This window comes from Rhipicephalus sanguineus, chromosome 6, assembly GCF_013339695.2.
Source record: "Rhipicephalus sanguineus isolate Rsan-2018 chromosome 6, BIME_Rsan_1.4, whole genome shotgun sequence".
NCBI lineage: Eukaryota > Metazoa > Arthropoda > Arachnida > Ixodida > Ixodidae > Rhipicephalus > Rhipicephalus sanguineus.
Genome location: NC_051181.1, coordinates 143,961,960 through 143,984,151, shown reverse-complemented (window position 1 = coordinate 143,984,151; position 22,192 = coordinate 143,961,960). Strand labels below are relative to the sequence as shown.

Sequence of the window (22,192 nt, the reverse complement as noted above, 5' to 3'; positions counted from 1 at the left end):
CTACAGTGGTATCTCATTGATACATACATATTTCATGGGAACTAGAAAATAAAATGTACTATTATGCAAAAATAGGCGAAAAGATCATTTAGCAGCAATCTTTTTGCCGCAACACCTTCGCTACCATGAACTCAGCGGATTGGAAATGTGCAGATCATGGCTTCTTGAATGCGGTTTGAGCTACGATACTAAAAAATAAACAGATTTCTAGATATATTGGTCAACATACACTTTCGCGGTCGTATTATCCAATCTTAGGCAAAAATGCGGCCATATTAAATGCATGAAAATGCATTATTTCTAAGGGATGTTTGCCAGGAATAAAAAGCAAAATGTATTAGGCCAAAAAACGTATTTTACGGAATCGTATTATCGAGACTCTAGAGTAGTTCCAATATTGTCCCGACTGTTATACCAATTGTACCCCACCAGCCACCATAATGCCCTCTCAACACTTTTGGTTTTGCACAATAAGTAAACATATAACACAAGCTAACAAATTCATAATACGACCACCAACAGGTTTTATAAGTTGTTATACTTGCCAAGACCATGTAGAAGTGTACCCTTGGTTATCTAGTTGTTTAGTTTAGACAGTGAAATTTATGACTGCAAGACCCAAACTAATTCTGACAACTTTGATAACAAATGAGTTAATCAGCTGAGGAAGACAGAACTAGAGAAAAATGGCTTTCAGCAATGGCAGACATACACTCAAACCTCGTTATAACGAACACGGATATAACGAATTACCGGTTATAACGAAGTAAATGAAGAATAGTCTTGTAATAGCTACAGTGTTACAAATAAACGTTTATAACGAATTTTCGGCTATAACGAAGTTATTTTTGTGGCAGATGCAACTTTGTTATAATGAGGTTTGAGTGTATGTTCAAATGGTGTAAGGCTGTAGTAATAATGAGATGGCTCACAACATATGGTCACATGCAAAGATATATGGTGTCTTGCAGCTCCGTCAAGTTGCATTCAACACTAAAAAAACTAGACCGTGAGCCCTCCATCAAGGTTACCAACCTTGAGCTGGGTCTGCAGCTGCGCTATTTCCTTTTGATGCTTATCAGTGCGGGTTGCCAGGGCACCAATCTCTTTCTGAGCTGCTTCATAGACTTCTCGCAGTCGCGCACACTCGTCCTCAGTATTGGAGGCAGTATACTGCAAAGACAAAGTACACACGTTTCCATGTGCTTGGTTACGAGGAAAGGAACAAGATAAAAAAATAGCATGTTTCTATCCTTGAAGCAGAGGACTTCATTTTGGGGCTATATCTGTCAAGTGTCAACACGTTTACTCGGGTAGGCTGAATAGAGCCCCGACGGACTTTCTTCATTGCCCATAGGCTCTACGCACTCAAGAAGTGAACCTGCTGTGATGGAGAGACATTGAAGGTCCTTTCAAAAAATCCACTGCACTGATTTAAAGATGTGTGAAATAAGGCTATCGCAGAAGCAGTTCTTCCACTGAAGCACAAACAGCACTCCTACCCTATGGACAACCGTCAACCATCTTATACAAATAAACATTGAACATAATTCTTCTGTTATACAGCCGATTCCAGATATATTGAACCCACACATAACGAATTATATCGAACTGTTGTAAAATCCCCTTGTATATATTTTCAATATATAAAATGTTTTATACATCAGATTACCTATATATATATAGAAATCTTTTGTAATCTCCTTCAGATTCAATATATCGAAGTTTGACTGTACTAGCTCCTATGGTTCACTGAAATCTGTTGCAAAGAAAATTGCTCGATGTTACTCAACAATAGCAGTAAGCTCGAATCTGATCAACTTCCAAGTATCAGGAAGGCTTCACAGTTAAATCTCATTCAATCTTCCACAGCAAGCATATGAACTTCCCTCCAAAATCATATCTTCAAACATTTCAAAACAGGATGTGTTGAGGTTAATAAAAAAAAAATTGTTTTAAGAGTAAAAGCCACAATATGATTATGAGGCGTGCCTTGAAGAGGGACTTCGAATTAATCTTGGCCCCCCAGGCCTCTTTGAAGGTGCACCTACGTCAAAGCATGCAGGTGCTTTAGCGTTTTGCCCCCCCCCATCAAAATCCGGCTGTCATGGCCGGGAATTGAGCCCGCATCTTGGTGCTTTACAGTGCAATGCTATAGCGCGAAATGAACCGTTCAGACAAAAAACCCGCCCAGCTATTTATGCTATCAAAAGGTTGTACTGCACATTCAAAGAAAGCAGCTCAACTTTCATAGTACAGTAAATTACCTCCAGCTCCTGTACACGTCGAAGGGCTTCAAGCTTTTCTTGTAACGCCTTCTTCAAGGACTCCTGCGAGAAAGCAATTCGGTTAAGCATGATCCTTCCCGGCTGCAGTCACTGTGCAAACGAAGTTCCATGAAAGAAAGGAAGGAAGGAAGGAAGGATGCTTTACCTTTGCCGTGTCTTCATACCTCTCTCGCTCCTTCTGTAGCCGAGCTATCTCTTCTCTTAACTTATCATCAGTAGCTGACTGAAAAGGCAAGAACCGTACACGTGGTCAAATCATGTGTGGTACTTCTTAGCCCCCTGTGCAAGACCCCCAATAAATATCATCCAATAATCATACGAACACTCAATAGTATACCAGTAATAATAATAATAATTGTTTGGGTTTTACATCCCAAAATCACGATACGATTATGAAGAGACGCCAAAGTGGAGGGCTCCGGGAATTTCGACCACGTGGGCTTCTTTAACGTGCACCTATATCTACGTACAAGGGCCTCTAGCATTTCGTTCAGTATAATCCAGAACTAGTTAAAGATGCACTACTCTGGCCACCGGTTAGCACTTTCAACTTTGTAAATGATGCAGAAGCTTTTAACTTTCAGCCAGGGCCGTAACTAAGGGGGGTATAGGGGGTTCTGACACACCTCGAAATATTTTCATGCTTGAACTTTTTGGGTGACACTAAAATATACTTGCACGCCTTCACAGCGACCACCAGTTGCCAAAGTTAGCCGTTTTACACACAAGCATCCCCCGAAAAAAATTCCTGGGTACGGCCCCGCTTTCAGCTCACCATTATACAGTGACTGATGTTATGAAGATTTGGGCTACACTTAACAGCTGTGAAAGCAGCAACTGAACGTTTAACCCCAATAAAAGTATGGTATTGCCTGTATGCACAACTCTGCTGCCACAACTGCTAATAAAGAGTAGCTCTGCTTGAGTTATACCTAGTAACATAGCAAATGTTTGGATGTCTCACCTTAGCACATGTTTGTAGCTGTGCTTCAAGCGTTTCAATCCTGTTCAGGAGCCGGTCTTCTTCAATCATGGCCTGCAACATCGAAAGGAAAAACTTCTGGATCACAGTGATCTAGTAAAAAGACTTGCAAAGCTACTCGTTAAAATATGAGCTCTAATGAAGTAGTTATAAGTAGGTAAAGATAACAAAAAAAGGCAGTTTGAGAGACTAAGTTCAGTTTTGATTCCATCACCCTTCATCGTAATGGTTTTACGGCAAGACAGAATGCAATGAAGAATTCCCATTTCAAAATATCTACAACAAGAACCAATGAAAATTTGTTGAGGTAAACACTAGTGCAAGCAAGCACAATGAAATTTGGGGGAATCTGGAGCCCATCCAGAGTTATGCTTAGGTAAAGTTGAAAGTGTGTGAAGAAATCACAAATGCTCTGTTAAAAGCTTTTTCTTTTTCTATCTTTGGGACATTTTCAAAAGTATGTCATGTGAGAATAATGTGCACAAAATCTTGTTCAATGACCAAGGCAGTGCCACTCATAGCAAGTGGTGCCTTGACTACGAGTGGCACTTGCTAACACAAGCACTAAACGCACATAAATACCTAACAAATTGGACAAAGAGCGCCCCACATCATAGCTGAATTGGTAGAGCATCGGATGTGTAATCTGAAGGTTGTGGGTTCGGATCCCACTGACAGAAAGGCTGCTTTTTCATCCATTTTAATTCCTTTCAATTTAGGTCATAATCATTATCAAGGTTCATAATCAAAGACAACAAATAATGTCCTCTATGCGTTCCTTGGCTTGTCTGTTGGTTTCATTGGTTACAAAACGACTCTTAAGGACTATGAATATCTTACAGAAAGGGATGCGCCCATAGAAGCAAAGAAAAATACTGCCTCCGCACCTTCCAATTGTTCTCGCTGGCTTCTTGTGTGCTGGTGACAACTCGCTGAAGTGTGGCTATCTTGTTCTGGATAATCTGCTCCCTGTGAAGTGCTTCCTAATGAGCAAATAAAGAAAAAACAAAGATGACACAAGGACCTAAACAAAATGAAGTCATCACAGTTCAAACCTTGAAACAACCTGTTCCATTTTCCATTATTCATTTTATATTTGTCATGTGGAGTAGCCAATCACAGCAATAACGATAGCACAACATTGTTCTAGCCAATGACGAAAGATGCAAGAAGACTGAAAAGAGGCGCAGGCCATTAGACAGTGCAGGCCAAGAATTTAATGTCGCTTGCCTGCAAGAAAGAAGGAAGCATTTATGCTATATTTGTTTATTGTTTTGCTGCACAATAAGGAATGCACGGTGTTGAGATAAAAGGGGGCACACGACAGACTAGTTGGCCGGCTTCCAGTGCTACGGTACGCAACTTCTGAAATGACCATTTGTGACCATTGTGAACAAGGGTCTTGAAAGGGCTTGCAACCACATGCATTTAAAAAGTAAAAATTTTTCACAGAGGCCACTTTATGTCTGCACAATATGAAAGCAAACTTTCCTTATGTGATCAAAAATATCGTTTTGGTCGGCCATTACAAACAACGGGCACAAACGGCTGTGGTACTATATTCAAGTCTTGAAAGTACCAGCGCACCGTACCTATCCATGAGTGATATATCAGACCAAATGGCCTAAAAGTGCAGGGGCGTAGCCAGAAATTTTTTTCGGGGGGGGTTCAACCATACTTTATGTATGTTCGTGCGTGTGTTTGTATGTGTGCGTGCCTATATACGCAAGCAAAACTGAAAAATTTCGGGGGGGGTTTGAACCCCCCCAACCCCCCCCTTGGCTACGCCCCTGTAAAAGTGTGTTCTTCTGGATTAACTAACCTACCTGAATACACTGGGACAGTTGATACAGTTCCTGAGTTGTGATTGAGGTACCTGCTCCAGCAGGAATAAGTGCTGTAGAAGGGCTGGCAACAAAAGAAAAGTATAGAAAAATATTACGAACGCCATCTGTAGGACATGCAGCTTGAAACATAGGTAAAGAGATGAGCAAAGCCGTGAAAGCAGAATGGAAAATTGCAATATGCCATCGTAACAAGGTAAAAGCAGAACACAAAGTGAAAAACAATGCCAACAAACACATTGCACATTACAGTACGCAGATAAGAGCAAGAGAAATCTCAAAGGACGGACAGGTTGGCCTGAATTGCATTACTCTAGCCAGCTACTCTGCAATGAGAGAATTGAAAGAAGGAATAAACAGGATGGGCAATGATGAGGACAGAAGAGGCAAAGCAGATGCCCAAATAAATAGTCTGGATGTGCACTTTTTAAAACAACAGCACATTGAAGACAATTTGTAAAACCTGCTTAGAACTGCAGATCAAAAGGTTCCTCAACTTTATCGATTGATACAAATTTCTAGACTCGGAGGATGCCAGGAAACAGGCACTACAAGAAAAATTATGCGTGCACGTAAGCAATGTGGCTATACCTGGCTTTGGCTTCTTTCCCGTCAGGCAGGAAAAGCCGGAGTGTTGCCACAATGCACCCATGGGTCACTGTAAAGCAAGAATATTTATTCGAAGCAGCCGAAATGAACACGTAAGAGTAATCTAAGCAAATCAAAACTAAGTGCAGTGCACATGAATCAATACATACCAGCTGAAGCAATTTCCCACCTTTTTAAGCATCAATATTAGAAGAGTGGCTACTCACAAAGGTAACCCAAATTTACTAAGCTTCCTGTCAAATCAAACAAAATCTGCAGAACAGTGCCTACTAACAGTCATAATTGTGCTGAGTTGCTTGAGCCATCACTGCCTTATATAGACATCCATCCACGGATGACAGATAGCAAAAGTGATGATAGTAAATTTATGCTAAAAATCCTCTATCAAATCACGACTGTCTCATCAACCTAGGCATAGTTTCATTAAATATCTTCAATGCACATACACAGAAGCCGTTTGAGACTGTCTGTATAAAAGGCATGAACTGCAGAGTAACTTCTGTTGCAACATAAGCGGGACTGCCGAAAGTTGTATCAGCCTGACTACATTCACTGAAGGGCAAAGGCCTCTCCTATGTTTCGCCAATTAACCCAGTCCTGTGCTTACTGCGGTCACGTCATCCCCGCGAACTTCTTTATCTCAAATGACAAACCAATTTTCTGCCTCCTCATTGCATGCTTGCATTCTCTTGGAATCCAATCTGTTACGCTTAATACCCAGCGGTCATCTTGTCTTCGCACTACATGCGTACGTATATTATGTATGAAAGTTGTATACTACGTATGAAAAAAATTCATGTACTATCACAAAGACAAACTTGATAAGCCTCACAAGTCTTGCACGACATGCAACCCTGCATTGTTAGAGTATTAAATATGGAAAACTATTTCTTGTTTTTAAGAAACTTGATTCAAAAGACGACTAACCTTTCCTGGAGTTCTCCACCACATCTACACCGAACTGTACAATGTCACCGGAGCAGACTTCCTGGGCTGGTGATTCCTCGGAACCTTTGCTTAGGCGCTGGTTGTTGACAAACGTGCCATTGCTACTCTTGGTGTCTTGCAGATAAAACTGAAATCGCAAAAAAATAAAGCAGCACTTTAATCTGGCGAGACGAAGCTTTGTGTCCACAGACAACTGCAACAATATTCCATCATCATAGTCACTATCAGTTTGTCTTCTGTCCACTGCAGGACCAAGGCCTTTCTCATTGATCTCCAACCCACCCGTCCTCTGTGAGCCAATTCCACTTCACGACTCCAAATTTGTTGATTTGGTCGATACCCCACACTTTGCCGTCCTCGGCTGCACTTCCCATCTGTTTGTATGCGTTCAGACGTTCTAGCCAACCATCTGTTATCTGTTCATCTCTTGACGTGACCTGCCGAGGTCCATTATTTCCTCTTAATTAACATCTGCTAGAATATCAAAACAAAGGCAGTGGAGGCTGTCTATTGCAGCAACAGGCTACATATAGAATGATGGCACCAGGACAAGATATTTCTACTGGTGGACGAGCACAGCAGATTCTGAGCAATCGTTTGGACGTGCAAGAAGGTTGTACATGATGCCTTACTGTTCATACTTAATTTTCAGATTAGACAAGATTAGGTAAGATAAGTCAGATCAGATAAGATGACACCAACTACCACAAAGAAAAGCTGAAACATCCCAAGGAAAATGAATAATGCTATGCAGAAATCAGGCAAACAATAAATGTGAACATCTAGGCTGAGAAATACCTATGGGCATCGAAGATTCAAGAATAATGAAATGTTGTAGATGGCTTTCACAGATTAGCTGCCATGTTGAGTAACCAGCAATGCCGGACAGTTGCATCTGTTGTGGTCAGGTGTGGTGCTTCTGCAGCAAGTTCTTGCACACACGCCAGCAGTGTTCCGTGGAATTAAAAATGACAAAGTGGCATCATGCTGTAGACACCACGTTGGAGCACCAACATGGTGAGACGCTGCATGTCTGACGTGCCATGCAAGCCATCTATATATTGCCACGCACACTTTTTTATTTTCATGTAATCGGCACGTTATATGCGTTACCTATATCTTTGCACACGCCACGATATCGAACATTCCAGATTATTTTAGAATGTTCTGATAAGCTTGAGAGCACAATGCCAACAGTAGAGTTTATTCCGGATCTAACACAGCACCAGTGATAAGGCTGGAATCTTCAATGCCACGTGTATGAATGCCCATGTGCTTTACCAGCGATATGGCTGCGATTGCCACTATCAGTGTACAGCGTGTTCTGCTTGTACTTTCATTTTTCATTTCCTGGGAAAGTTCACCCAATAAAGAGTTAAGTCTTTAACAGCCCGACTGCTTCCTTCACTGTCCCGACCACGTGACAATATACACAGCTTTACAAAATTGGAATGCTGAGAAGTTGTGGTACTCACTTTTCCGTTTTCATACCAGAGCAGAGCATGGTTTCGCGAGAGAACCTTGCAGTCAAAGATGGCGTTGTTTGGTGCCTGTCGGCACCGGGCCACTGACCGACCAACCTTGGCAGGCTGGTCCAGGCTGAGCACTCGCTCGGGGAACGGGTGCGAGTTGGGCCGGCAAGTGAGGATGGCTCGGGGAACCCCGGGCTTGGGTGGCGGCACATCCGCCGGCGAAAACACTGGTGCCTGCTGCGGGGGTGCCCCGTTACCCACTACCGTGGGCGGAGTCACGTCCCCGGGCAGGACACCAGCCTTCATGGTATCGGCCTCATCCGACGCCGTCACCGACCCGTTTTCAGCCGGCGTAGCCGTGGCGGCTGCTATCTCGGTCTCCACCTGTGTGAGTGAGTGAGCATATTATTACTCAGCTGCTGGTTCATACAGCATTATAGTATTGCTTGGTATAAACAATACCGCAGGCACGTAGGCAAGGGGAGGGGGCCCGGGGGGCCGGGCCCCCCCCCCCCCCCCCCCGAAATTCGTCCATCCTTTTATATTCCCGGGCAACTTTTTTTCCTTGTTGCCATGAAATGACTTTCTTTCGAATAGTTAGAATAAAGCCACACTACGGATAAAACAGCTAAAACAATTAGAGCAATGCCTTAGGTTTTTCCAATCAACTGCTACTTCTAAATGATGAGAAAGTGCCTACTGCACCCTGGAGTAGATTGTTTTAATGGAGGATGAAACTTCAAAAGGTAACTTAATTTAGGATGCATCATGTAAAAACCCTTACTGGAATAGTGACTTGGAATGTGCTGCTAGAATAACAATGCCATTTAATGGTTCTCTTACTGAGAACAACTGCAAGACAAGATTATAAGCCATGCACTGATATGGGAGCCAAGCAGAAGCCAGGTATGTAGGTACAGTTTACTGGTCACTGGTTGGTTCGTTGGTTTATGGGGCTTAACGTTCCAAAGTGACTCAGGCTATGATGATATGTGGGATTTAATGGCGCAAGGGCCATGCTTGGCCAAAGAGCGCCATGAAAAATGTCAAAAAAATAACAATGCTTTGAAAGAGATGTGAGCTATGATGTTGTTACGCGGCTGTATAGGGGCCTAAAATTCCACACCCTAGGGCGGGTAAAACATATAGGTATTAAAATTATGAGAGTGACGTGATGTATGCAGTGAGAATGAATGACAAGGGGTCGTGATAATGGGACTATACAGCAATGGCCAGAGCACGAATGCCTCGGCAACAGCCCTTGTGTCCAAGGGCCGCGAGGCAGGTGCTGTTTTAATGTAGTCACCGCAGCATCAACCTCTTCTCAGAGGTCGTGCTACGGGTTGCCAGAGAAGATGACGTGAAAACTATTTACATCTCTTAAAAACGCGAACAATGATTCGTATTTAAAAAGCGGTTCCCTACCTATGAACATGGATGGATGCAATGGTATTTGATGCCGGTAGGGAAATGGAAAATGCTTTCTTCTTATAGCATCTAATTCCTTGCATTGTATTAAAATGTGTAGTACAGTGAGTGGCTCACCGCACCTATCACACACAGGTGGATCACCACCGGACAAGAGGTATGCATGTGTACTGTGGGTGTGTCCTATTTGTAGCCTCGTAAGTGTTACTTGTGTGTGCCGTGACTTGGATACTGGTGGCCAAATTCCAAGATTCGGCTTAATAACATGTAGCTTGTTTTGAGTTTGTCTGTCCCACGAGCGCTGCCAGTAAGCCCTGAGCTTTTGCTTTACGAGGGGTTTAAGGTCTAGTGCAGGGACAGCATTTGATGTATTGGTGGCAACGTTGTCGTGGGCAGAGGCAGCTAGTTGGTCCGCCAAAACATTTCCCCCGATCTCGCGGTGCCCTGGCACCCAGCACACTACAACATGTTGTTTGAGTGTGTGTAGCGTGCATAAAAGGGAGTAAAGCGACACCAGGACAGGGTTTTTATGTTTTTGCAAAGTTTTCAATGCTTTTACGACGCTCAGAGAATCCGTGTATATGACTGCACGTATTAATTTCAATTCCTTAATGTGTTTAACGGCTACAAGTATCGCGTAAGCTTCTGCTGTGAAGATACTTGAATTAGGGTGCAGAATACCGGAATCGGAAAAGGATGGACCAACGGCTGCGTAAGACACAGAGGTATTGGACTTTGAGGCGTCTGTAAAGAATTCTGGACAAGTGTATTTGTGCTGTAGTTTGAGGAAGTATGTACGGATATGTGCAATAGGCGCGTGTTTCGTTACTTCCACGAAAGATACATCGCAATCTATGAGCTGCCACCGCCACGGTGGTAGTTGTGGAGCGGGAGCCATTAGAGAGTGTTCGAAAAGTGGCACACCCATTTCCTCGGCTAAGCCCCTCACGCGAAGCGAGTAGGGCTGTCTCACCGAAGGACGGTGGTCAAAAAGGGCAGAACTAGATAAATCATTAATTGTAGGGTGTGATGGGTGTTCCTTGTCTGCGTTCACTTTGAGGTAATATAAAAAAGACATGTAGGATCGCTGCAGGTGGAGCGACCACTCGTTTGCTTCGACGTAGAGGCTTTCCACGGGGCTGGTGCGAAAAGCACCCGTAGAAAGACGAATGCCCGAGTGGTGGACAGGGTCAAGCATCTTCAACGCGCTCGGTGTCGCAGACTGATAAATTACCGCTCCATAATCTAGACGTGTGCGTATGAGGCTTTTATAGAGATTCAACAGGCACTTCTTGTCACTACCCCACGTAGTGCGTGACAATACTTTCAGAATATTCATAGTTTTTATGCATTTGTTCTTAATATACTTTATGTGTGGTATGAAGGTAAGTTTCGTGTCTAGGATTACGCCTAGGAATTTGTGCTCTGTTCTCACAAGTAGCCGCTGACCGTGCAGCTCAATGTCCGGATCCGGATGGACGCCTCTCTTTCTTGAGAATAATACACAAGTGCTTTTTTGCGGGTTAAGGTTGAACCCGTTCTCCTCTGCCCATTTGGTTACCTTGTTCAAACCAAGTTGCACCTGCCGCTCGCACATTGAAAGGTTGCAAGATTTATAACCGATCTGCACGTCGTCGACATACGTGGAATAAAATATGTTACGCGGGATTGACAGGCGCAAGGAATTCATTTTGACAATAAAAAGTGTACAACTCAGTACCCCACCTTGCGGAACTCCCGTTTCTTAGACAAATGTTCGGGAGAGTACATTGCCCACTCGAACACGGAATGTTCGATTGGACAAGTAACTTTCTATTATATCTAACATTCTTCCACGTACACCTAAGTGGGACAGGTCTCTTAATATTCCAAAGCGCCATGTGGTGTCGTAAGCCTTCTCCATATCGAGGAACACCGAAAGAAAAAATTGCTTGTGGACAAAAGCGTCGCGAATTTGTGCCTCGATACGGATAAGGTGGTCAGAGGTAGATCTACCCTCTCGAAAACCGCACTGGTATGGGTCAAGTGATTTGTTTGCTTCGAGGAAATGTAGGAGTCGCCGATTTATCATTTTTTCAAAAACCTTGCACAGACAACTTGTTAGGGCTATTGGCCTGTAACTGGAAACTGAGGATGGGTCCTTACCCTGCTTCAGAATCGGAATTATGATGGCTTCTTTCCAGGCCGAGGGAATCTCGCCGGAAAACCAAACAGCATTGTACAGGGAAAGGAGGGTTTTTTGGGTTTCAGAAGGCAGGTGTTTCAACATTTCATATACAACACGGTCGGAACCTGGGGCGGATTTATTGCATGAGTTCAGCGATGCCTGTAGCTCAGCTAAGCCGAAGTGTTCATTGTATGCTTCCTCGTGTTTTGTGGATTTGCGCTCTAGTTTCTGTTTTTCGATTTTTGTTTTGTGTCGTTGGAAAGCTTCCGTGTAGTGTGACGAGCTCGACACCTGTTCGAAGTGTGCACCTAGGAAGTTCGCCTGATCTTCCAAGCTGTCGCCTTCTGTGTTTACTAGAGGAAGTGAATGTGCTTGTCTGCCTGCTACCCTGCTAACCATGTTCCAGACTTTGGCCTCCTGTGTATATGAATTAATGCCCGATAAAAACTTCTGCCAACTTTCCCTTCTTGCCTGTCGGCGCGTTCTCCTGCCTTGGGACTTTACGTTCTTGAAATTGTCTAGATTCTCGGCTGTGGGAGAGTCCCGAAGCAGCCTCCATGCTTTATTTTGTTTTTTGCGCGCATTTCTGCACTCAGTGTTCCACCACGGCACACGTCTTTTGCCGGGCAGTCCAGATGTTTGTGGGATACACTTAATTGCAGCATCAATCAAAAAAGCAGTAAAGTATTCTACAGCTTCTTCTATACTTAAAGCACACATGTCGGTCCAGCTCAAGAGAGCCATTTTACAAAACTGTTCCCAATCGGCTTTGTCAAGGTTCCATTTGGGAACCTGTGGAAGATATTCATTATTTATTGGTGCACTCAGAACTATCGGGAAGTGGTCACTTCCGTAAGGATTAATAATAACTTTCCAATTGAGTAAGGGTAGAAGCGATGGGGATGTAATGCTGAGATCTATGGACGAATAGGTATTGTTGGCGAGGCTATAATATGTTGGCTGTTTTTGATTGAAGAGACACGCTCCGGAAGAGAAAAGGAACTGTTCAATGAGACGACCTCGCGCGTCGCAGCGAGAGTCACCCCATAGGCCACTATGTGCATTAAAGTCGCCAAGTACCAGATAAGGTTCCGGAAGTTCATCTATCAAGGACTGAAATTCATGTTTTTGAAGGTGGTAGTGTGGGGGTATGTATAGAGAGCAAATGGTGACGAGTTTGTTCAACAGAACCGCTCGAACAGCCACTGCCTCCAGGGATGTTTTGAGTGGTAAATGTGTGCACGCTACTCCCTGATTAACTATAACAGCTACACCACCGGATGATGCCACGGCGTCATCCCGGTCCTTTCTGAAAATAATGTGACTGCGTAGAAAGTTGGTGTGTTTTGATTGTAAGTGTGTTTCTTGTACACACAGCACTTTTGGTGTATGTTTGTGTAATAGTTCTTGGATATCGTCGAGATTTCTAAGGAGTCCTCTGACGTTCCATTGTATGATTTGTGTTTCCATATTGAAGGTAAGATAGTGCTGTGTGTACGAAAATGAAGTGGCTCATGTTTAGGCGGAAAGTTAGAACTTAAGTAGCAGGGCCGTCGTTGGGCCCCGTTATCGGTTTTTTTTATTTTCTTAGCTCGCTCCAGGGAGCTACGCCGGTCTTTCGGCACCAGGGGTGCCGACGTCGTGTCCATTGCATCTTGCGAGGCACTGGATGCCCGCACGCGCGAGCTGGCAGTTCGGGTTTCGGGCCTCGCCTGGTGAGACGAGGCCTTGAGATCCGACGACCCTGAGGTCGCCGGTCCCTGTTCGCGAGTTGGCGGAGTAGTCGGAGCTACTGCCGCCTTAGGGGCAGGCGCCACAGCCAACGGCGCGCCCTGCGCAGGCCGAAGGAGTGGCGGAGGCCGGTGCGACGTTGCCCCCCGGCGCGCCGCATCAGCGTAGGGTGTAGTGTGAAAAGGCGAGCACCTTTTACGGGCTTCCTTAAATGAGATGTTTTCTTTGACTTTGAGAGTGATAATGTCCTTTTCTTTTTTCCAGTTCGGACAGGACCGCGAGTAGGCTGCATGGTCGCCGTCACAATTGATGCAGTGAAGTGTGCTCGTGCAATTGTCAGAGGGGTGGCCTTGTCCTCCACATCTTGCGCATGTTTGCTGACCACGGCAGTTCTGCGAACCGTGGCCGAATCGCTGGCATTTGAAACATCGCCTTGGATTTGGTATGTACGGACGGACGGCTAGTTTGATGTACCCAGTTTCAATGGCTTGTGGTAGAGTGCTTGATGCAAAAGTTAGTACTAGATGTTTGGTGGGAATTTCTTTGTTATCACGTCTGATGGTGATACGTTTTACACTGGTCACGTTTTGATCTTTCCATCCTTCTAACAGTTCATCTTCGGACAATTCAAGAAGGTCTGTTTCTGACACGACTCCACGTGAGCTGTTCATTGATCTATGTTGGGAGACAGATATTGGAGTGTTGCCGAATGTGACAAGGCTGCCAAGTTTTTCATATTGTTGTCTTTCGGGAAGCTCCAGCAGAAGGTCTCCACGGGCCATTTTGGTCACCTTATAGCCCGGTCCAAAGACTTCTGTCAATGACTTTGCTACGACAAACGGGGAAATGGATCTGGCTTGCTTCTCTGAGTTTTCACTGTGAATGACGTGGAATTTCGGATAGGTTGTTTGAGGTCGGCAAAAGGAGGTTAGCTCGTCGGTGCGTACCCTCCTTTGAGGGTAACGATCGAGTAGACGTGGAAATGCAGGTGTTTCCATAGTAAGTATCTGTATTTCGGCAGCAGTGGCGGCCACCCACCATGGAGTCCAACTAGGGGACGCTGCAGCACTTAACATGTAAGGCTGCAGACGCCAGCCGTACAATGCCGCTATAACCTAATATATTATGTCCAAGAGAGGACACATATACACGGTTAACCCGAGCCGCCTACGAAAATGGGGAAGTAACAGAAGAGATTAGAAGACAGGACAGCGAGGAAAGAAGGTGGAAAGTGAAAGATCAGAGAGGGGGATAGGAAAAGGCGACAGCCGATTTCCCCTGGGTGGGTCAGCCCAGGGGTGCCGTCTACGTGAAGCTGGGGCCAAAGGGGTGTGTTGCCTCTGCCGGGGGGCCTTAAAGGTCCAATCACCCGGCGTCGGCTCAACCCCCAGGATCCCCTTTTCCCCGGACACGGCAATGCCACGCACGGCTAGGCGTGGGAGGGGGTCGAAACCCCCCCGTTAGCTCGGGTCCGTGGTGTCGCTACACACCAAACGCCTGCTTACGCAGACGCTCCTGCGGGGAAAGTGACTCAGGCTACGAGAGACACCTAGGCACAGGGCTTCAGATAATTTTAACCCCCTGGGGTTCTTTAATGTGAACTGAAATCGCACAGTACATGGGCCACTAGCATTTCACCTTCATTGATATGTGACCGCCGCAACCAGGATTGAAACCACGTCTGTTGGGTCAGCAGCCGAGCACCATAACCACTAAACCACCGAGGCGGCTTAAATAACAAGCATCATTCAAATAATGATAAGCCACCTCACCAGACATTTTTTAGACAGAACAGCTGAACTATGAGACTAACGCAGCAAACAGTGCGAATACAGGACTGAAGTGAAAATGTACATGGGTTGTCAGTTTCTGGAGCCTCAGTACTGTGTTTGAACCATTTGTTGCATTATGTTTTAAAAACAAGCCTAGTTAACCGGTAAACTGTAGTACTTTCCACTAATGTAGGCAAAAATAAACTTCAATCTTCAGGTTGTGCAAAGTGAGCTTCGTCCATCACACCTGCACATACTGGATTTATTTTAGTATGGATGCACACAGTTTCATCACTGTAGACTTGCATTGCAGCTTGACAACAAATCCACTGGGAACAGTAAAATTAAGACAGTAAGGAGCATCCCACACTACACACTTTGAAAATCTCATTCTGGCAAGAAGCCATTTGTTTGTGACAGAATGCATTCTGAAAATGATATGCAAAAAAAAAAAGCATTTACATGCTTGAGTACTTCAAATCTTTGTTAATGTGTCACAAGAATGTACAGTAAAATGTGTCGAAAGCATGTAAAAAGAAGCACGACATCAAAACTTTTAGCATAACAACAGGTATGTGCAACTGCTCAAACATAACCACAACCTACAGCTACGAATCTGGCCTACTAAAGGTAATATTGGCTCTGATTCATGTTAAAAAGTCGGGGCATGCAAACACAGACACAAGAGAGAAGTCAAGATGTAACAAACGACGACTAACAACTCTTGTTTGTGGTGCCTTGACTTCTCTCTTGTGTCCCTGTTTGTATGCCCTGTCTTTTTAACATGAACACCTACCAACTAGCTTAGCTATCTGTTATTCTTGGCTCTAATGAAACTGCTCGAATTGGCAATATGACACAGAATGAAGATGACCGAAACAAAGTACATGCATTACTTAGCACTAAATTGTCGCATTTCAATCCATGAACACTCGACATGCATGCTGCAGTTAACGCGTGGAGAATGGTTTTAGAAAGGATGTCTAATTAAATTAGAAATACCTGTTGCAAGTAAAGTGTCAGTCATTTCAGTTTTATGTCTCTCTTCTTTCCCAATTTGTTTCCTTCAGAGTACGTAGCTACATGCAAAGAAAGCTTTTCTGAATGAATTTTACCTTAAACCCTAGTGCTTGCGAGATTACAAGGTGAAATGCTTCTTACAATGGAAGGTAAGCATTGCAAAAGGTGCCATGCAGTCAGTCGCTTACTGTGAACAGTTGCTGCTTTCAGGAGAATCAAGCCATCACAAGTCATCACAAGTTGCAGCACACTTCGTCTTATAACATGGTTATACAAGCCATAAAAGCACACCCCAAGTACATGCAACTAATGCAGCTGATGTGCACATAATGGTGCCCCTTAAAGGCTGACACCGGGAAAAAGAAACCGCTTTCCCACTTCCTTCATAAAGTTTTCGCTTTCTTATAGACGCAATGATGCTACCATTATACAGTGTTGTCCACCACAAATTGGGGCACGTTCTTCAGGAATGCACAGGGACTAATGAGCAAATATGCGAATGGTGAAGTGTTTGGTGTTGTACTGCTTAAACTGAAGATAGTGCAACAGCCACCAACAAAATGCTCACGTTTCTACAACACCGTGGGCGGTGCAGACAACTGAGATCACCAGACGCTGAACCACCCTCGGCAATGGTTAAGGCAAAAATAGAAAGCTAGAGAGACAAGACGGGAAAATCGCCGATATGAGTGCACGCTGGTGTCACCTTGATGTGCATGATACGCCCTGCGTCGAAGCACTCAATGACGCTGTCTGGTTCGAGTCATACGCGTTTCAAGTATACATCGTCTCCGGAAAGGCTACATGTCAGCGACGCAGCAAGCAGCGTAGCCGGGCAACCACCGCTACGGTTCGGTACGGAGCCGGCTGTCAAGACTACCGCATCCGTATTATGGTCTCCAAGCAGCAGCATTTGTGGTTGGGCGGATACGCGCGTCACTGCTTGTCCCAACACAAGTAGTGAGCCAAACGGAGTCAAACGCACGTCAAGGCTGCATGCACATACCACACGCCCTTGAAGTAAATGACGCTTCGCGACCGCAAAGCAGCAGGCATCGGTCCCAGTTCGCAATTATGCAAGCTCAACGAGTTCACTAAAACGCAACGAATGCCGAGATGGAAGAAAAGTTTACGAAACCGCACCGCGCTACGCACTCGATGGCCGCAGGGAGTGCCAAGCCTTCCGCAAGCCACGGTTCATTGCCCGGTTCGGCTCTATTTGCACATCGGCTCTTGACAGCGCTCCACCCAAGCAACTAGAATCGGTTCTGCCGCCGTGGATACTGCGACAGTAATTTCGAGGTTAAAAAAACAGAAAAGTTTTGCTTTACACTTCCGATTAGGCCATCTATCTAAACGAATTCGTGCTGGCGACGCTCACGACGGGCCTATCTCGAAGCGAGATCTCTACAAATTCTCCCAAATCGCGTTCGGTCGCTGCACTCGAGATGCCATTTAATTTGCTTACCTTGGCGGAATCCTTTCGGTAGACAACCATTAACCCTGCGACACACGCAAAGTCATTTGTAGACCGCACAGCAGCAAGTAAGTGGGCAAACGCACGGCAAAGCCATGGTCACGGCACGGACGAAAGACATCTTGCAAAATTACTGCCGCGGAAACTGCAGCCACAGCGAAGGTAGAGTTTCAAACGAAGCACACGAACAGCGCCGTCCGGCTTGTTTCCATTGCGACGAGCCAGCAGAACTTCGGAGCCCTGCTGCTGCCGATGTGAGAGGCGGTCTTCTTTCGCTAGCTGGACGATCGTTTCGGAGGCCGAACGTCGGCCACTCACGGTCTCCGCGGTCTAGTAGTGGACGAGGCCGGGTGCGTAACGTTTCGTTTCACGCACACTTAGCACATGAGCGTCGGCGAGGCAGGCCTACCTCGTTCACGTAGGGGCCAGCACTTTCTATAAAAAGCAGTCATATGGGAGAATCGGACGGTAGCGCCCAGCGTAAAACGTCATTTGCCCGGTTCGAGAATAGGCAGCCGCAGCAAGAGCAGAAAAAGAAACAGGTAGAAAACGGACGGCGGCGGGACGGGCGGCCAGCACACACACATACGCGCACAGGTTTCTCGGGGATCCGATAATCGGGGCTAAAAAGGCGGAGAAGGAAGGAGTAGAACGAGATAAAAAGTCGAAAAACCTCTGCGGAAACCCGATGAGAGTACTTGCCAAAGGTGCTCGCTTGGTACTCTCGCCCGCCCGGCGAGAAACAGGAAACGGCGCTAGCGAAGGGGGCGTCACCTGCTGAATGTCTGGAAAGCGCGCGGAATCCGAGATTGGCACTTTATAATTTACATCTTGGAGGCCACTGAGCGATCGTTCTTGAGGGACCTCTTTTCTCTTTTGTTGAGCAATGCACCGGTGGAAACTGGACTGACAGTTTGTCGGTTTAGTCAGTGAAGGATAGGAATCGTTGATAATGCGCTGTCTTGAATGCTACAGCGCGTATTTACGTGCTCACTGATAAGGTTCTCAACTTATCTGTCCTCTATCTTTTCTGTCTCAGCTCCCAATGTAAAGTTGAAGGTTTCACATAGGACGTTGCACTGAAGAAAAATTGGGCACATAGCTTCTGACGGCCACTATGTACGCCGCAGAAGGCATGTAGCTTTATGTATCGACATTTCGGAGAATTCTGCTCTCCTTGCAACCTCGATCCTCCGTCTACGCTGAAGCTTCCTTCATAGCACGTGCCCCTAGGACTCCCCCCTTTTTGCAAGTCCTAGTGGCAAATTGTCACAAATAATGACATAGCGAAATACTATTTATGAGCGATCACGATGCGTTTTCACAAGCGGTACGCTATCCCTGAACGTATACTAAACTTAAGTGGTTTAGGTCCCTGAAAAAGGACTTCAAGAATATATATATTTGCTTGTCCATGGAATTCTGTCACTTTTCACTTGTCAGTTCCCTGCGATACACCGAAAGTTCAAACGTCAGTCCTCCTAAGCGGCGCCTATGATCCTTATGGCGGCGCATTGAAATTGCGCAACTATTAGCGGACGGCACAAAACAGTGCGCATTAAATAAGTGTACAAATTGCGTTGTAGCGCATGCTGCTGCCGCAGGAAAAATTACTGAGGTTCTTAAACCAGATCGGCAACCTTTTGCTGTATGCATTCATGTAGTTTGGACTGCGTCATCTTCCTACACGTATACGAATTTGCGCATCAGCACCGGCACCTGAAATGCCATGCTTCCTTTTTTTTTTTTTTTCGTGAAGCTATAACGCTATGTTTTACCGACTATCTTACAATACAATGTAATTACCAGCATGCCAGATAAGTGTGATAACGTCTGCGTGGAATTCGAGTAACCTGACAACATGCCGGTAAAGATAAACAAAATATAAACAAAACAAAAAAGCCAGGGGGGGGGGGGTTCAGCCGGGATAGATTACACAACAGCAGCTGCCGGCAGCAAAAGATCAAAGTACAATTACTAAAATGAGCGGGCAGAATGTAGAGGTATGCTTGACTCAGCCTAACGATATAGGGAATCGCTTGGCGGATAGATTGCACATGTGTTCTTAGCGAGGGGTTGAATGCCTTGACAAATGTGATGCATCATTGCCCTCTCGCAAAGCGACCGACGCCTGACAGGTTTCGACAAAGTATAAGAAGAAAAATGCTTTAATTGAAAAGCGCGTTCGGAGTGAGAAAGAAAATAGTAATTACATGTGAATTCTTCGTTGATGACTGTATACGTATAGAGAGTAAGTGTTCTCGTGTTCCAAGCAGCGGAGCATTGCGGCGTACGAAAACGCAGCGTCGTACAAATGCGCAATCCTATAGTGCAGGGGCGTAGCCAGGGGGGGGGGGTGCAAATCCACATCCCTCCCCCCGAAAATGTTCGGTTTTGCATGTGTATTATACACGCACACATACAAACGCATGCACCAACATACAAAAAAGATGGCTGAACGCCCCCCCCCCCCCCTCCCTCCGAAAAATTCCTGGCTACGCTTCTGATCTTGGCTGCAGCATATAACTTCCCCCCCGCCCCCCCTTCTTTTTAAAGGAACCGATGAACAAATTTGCAGCCCCCTTATTAAACTAAAGACAAAACTGGCTGCAACGAAAACTCAATGCGATCCAGTACTGACTGAGGAGTATCAACCAAGACTTGAGCAACTTGCGCAAATTGAATTGATGTTTAAAAGTATAAAGAAAAATGTCTTACTGAGGAAAGACGTGTTATGTCACGCGGATCAAGTTGAAGCGGTTTCTTACTAGAGCGATTAAGAACTAAATATGTGTTCCTGAGGAAAGACGTGTTATGTCACGCCGATCAAGTTGGAGCGGTGTTCTTACTAGAGTGATTAAGAACTAAATACCCCCCGATTGATTTATAACAGTGTTTCGTTTTCTGTTCCACTAACGGTGATGCACATTTCTCGAGTTTATTTGCCACATCACGCATAAGTGAAATTTCATAGCATCTTATGTCGGACTAAGGCGCACCAATTGATTGGTGGGCGTTAGCTGTACGATGCATCGGGCAAGTTCCATTTCGATTCCTCTCTAGCGAACGATATTACCGTCGAATCCAACAGGCGAATGTGGCTTAAGCTAGCTTAATAATATTAATTGTTGGGGTTTTACGTCCCAAAACCCGGATATGATTATGAAAGACGCCGTAGTAGAGGACTCCGGAAAATTTCGACCACCTGGGTTTCTTTAACGGCACCTGAATCTCAGCAATCGGGCCTCTAGCATTTCGCCTTCATCGAAACGCGGCCGCCGCGGTCAGGATTTGATCCCGCGACCTTCTTCGGGTTCAGCTAGCTTGGGAAAATGGGCGTAGGCAGGATGTTGGCTTGGAAAGAAGGGGGGGGGGGGGTTGTACTCCTGCCAACGCCCATGCTTGGGAAAGATGAAACTTCCGTATGTCGGAATTCATGTAGCCGATCTACTAGCGCAGCAGAAGAAAACAAAAACAAAAAGAAAAGGTTCTTACACGGGGTGGAAGCGCCACTGGCATCTCAGCTCCGGGATACTTCGCGAGGTACTTCAGTCGTTTCTGCCAGCGGACGTAACTGCCGTACTTCTTGGAGAGGAGCTCTTGCATGCCCGGCGAGTAGGACTCCAGTGCGTTGGCCGTGATGAACGGCACCGTAACGTCGACGTCGTCCATTGCCATGCGCCAACGTGTCCACACAGCCAGTCACTATCGCTGCATCACCTGCGTGACATAATATGAATCACGTCTCCGACGACCCACGTGCGAGTAGCGATTGTGCCAGGTGGTTATAACGTATCTCGGAGATAGCCAACTGTGCCATCCTTTTGGTCCAGCGAAGCCTGATCTGGTAATTCTGAATGGCCCGCGGCTGTTCGCTCGGTCGCGTGCGTGCTCGTTCTTCAAGTAGTGGCTGTTACCCACTGCAAAGGTTTGCCCAGCCCACCTTAAAGGCACACTAAAGTGAAACAATGAATCAGATTAGACTAATCCATTATTTTTTAAAACAACTCTCGTTTATTGCACCATCATAGGTTTATTTATAAAAGAGAAAATGAAGGTCAAAGTTTCATTTTTATCTTTCGTGCCTAATTTTCCACTCATGAACATGCTCATGAACGTAAGCGTGACGTCACGGATTCCCATAGACTCGGCAGCGAACAGGTACATGCAGTGCACCCACGATGATGACACACGGCGAAGATGAGATTATACAACCACTATGATGATGATGATGATATACAGATTGGGTGTAACAATGAAATGCCCACAAATGTGATCTTTTTTTTAATATTAAGGCGAAGGCCTTATATGTCTCATTAAACGCGAAAATTGACCGTCGACGTTAGCGTCCCGCGGCGTCGGCGTCAACACGAGTTATGCAAGAGATCTCATCACGTGATGACGTCATCGATTCGTGACGCCATATGTTGACGTCAGCACATGACAAAGACTTG

The 22,192-nt window shown here is 45.4% G+C and overlaps 1 protein-coding gene across 5 annotated transcripts in view; it reads right to left on the bottom strand.

The window, feature by feature from the left end:
• The window catches only part of LOC119396623 (sarcolemmal membrane-associated protein-like), a 44,751-nt gene extending 23,326 nt beyond the window's left edge, over positions 1-21,425 (bottom strand). For 4 of the 5 annotated variants that reach the window (XM_049417157.1, XM_049417158.1, XM_049417159.1 and 1 more), the window contains exons 1-10: positions 21,234-21,425; positions 8,147-8,527; positions 6,651-6,798; positions 5,706-5,772; positions 5,097-5,178; positions 4,158-4,253; positions 3,253-3,324; positions 2,434-2,511; positions 2,268-2,330; positions 1,036-1,173 (exon numbers count right to left, since the gene is read on the bottom strand). In XM_049417157.1, coding sequence (XP_049273114.1) covers positions 1,036-1,173; positions 2,268-2,330; positions 2,434-2,511; positions 3,253-3,324; positions 4,158-4,253; positions 5,097-5,178; positions 5,706-5,772; positions 6,651-6,798; positions 8,147-8,527; positions 21,234-21,416 — 1,308 coding nt within the window. In that variant the 5' untranslated portion in view covers positions 21,417-21,425. Of the gene's footprint in view, positions 1-1,035; positions 1,174-2,267; positions 2,331-2,433; positions 2,512-3,252; positions 3,325-4,157; positions 4,254-5,096; positions 5,179-5,705; positions 5,773-6,650; positions 6,799-8,146; positions 8,528-17,729; positions 18,465-21,233 lie in introns of those variants that run through there. The other variant, XM_049417161.1, reaches the window with a different exon arrangement.
• Positions 21,426-22,192: the final 767 nt, after the last annotated feature.